This window comes from Malurus melanocephalus, unplaced genomic scaffold (genome assembly GCF_030028575.1).
Source record: "Malurus melanocephalus ecotype Western Australia unplaced genomic scaffold, MMel_1.1 scaffold_1108, whole genome shotgun sequence".
NCBI lineage: Eukaryota > Metazoa > Chordata > Aves > Passeriformes > Maluridae > Malurus > Malurus melanocephalus.
The window spans coordinates 96,130-96,739 of record NW_026624340.1 but is presented as its reverse complement, the minus strand read 5'-3'; the positions used below and the strand labels follow the sequence as shown (position 1 = coordinate 96,739).

The 610-nt window shown below is 51.6% G+C and overlaps 1 protein-coding gene across 1 annotated transcript in view; it reads right to left on the bottom strand.

Annotated features, from left to right (window-relative positions):
• Window positions 1-6: 6 nt before the first annotated feature.
• Window positions 7-610, bottom strand: part of LOC130586253 (leucine-rich repeat-containing protein 7-like) — a gene marked incomplete at its 3' end in the record, with an annotated part of 28,663 nt that continues 28,059 nt past the window's right edge. Inside the window, exon 14 of the mRNA XM_057386999.1 lies at window positions 7-128. Coding sequence (XP_057242982.1) covers window positions 7-128 — 122 coding nt within the window. The remainder of the gene's footprint in view (window positions 129-610) is intronic.

Sequence of the window (610 nt, the reverse complement as noted above, 5' to 3'; positions counted from 1 at the left end):
TCGAACTCGAAGGCCACGGTCATGCGCTGCTGCCGCTGCTCCTCCCACAGAGTGGGGTTAAAGCTGTCGCTGTCYGACTGGAAATCTGCAGGGATGGGAAAGGGAGATGGGAATAATCCCAAAAAAATCTGTCCTGGCTGGGTGATTGTTTGAAAACTCCAGGGGGATGTGGGAAACATTCCAGAGTTGGGAATAAATCTGGGATGAGAGCGGTGGGAAACACCATAAGGGTTTGGGGCAGCTCTGGAGCAGAGGGGGAGGGTGAAACCCCAATTTAATGGAGCTTGGGAGGGGCAAATCCTCAATCCAGAAATATTTGGGAGCCCTGAGATCCCACAGCGTGGGGCTGGACACTCCCAAATCCCAGATAGAGCTGATAATTCCACGGAGGAATCCTGTTATTGCTGGACTTTTGCTGGTTTCCATTTCCAGACTGACATTTTCTGATTTCCATGTTCAGATGGACATTCTCTGATTTCCCCTCCCTCTGGAATTCCTTCTCCTCCCTCTGGAACTGCTTCTCCCTCTCCCTCTGGAACTCCCTCTCTTCTGGAATTGCCTCTCCTCTGTGATTCCCTCTCCTCTGGAATTCCCTCTCTCTCCGGAATTC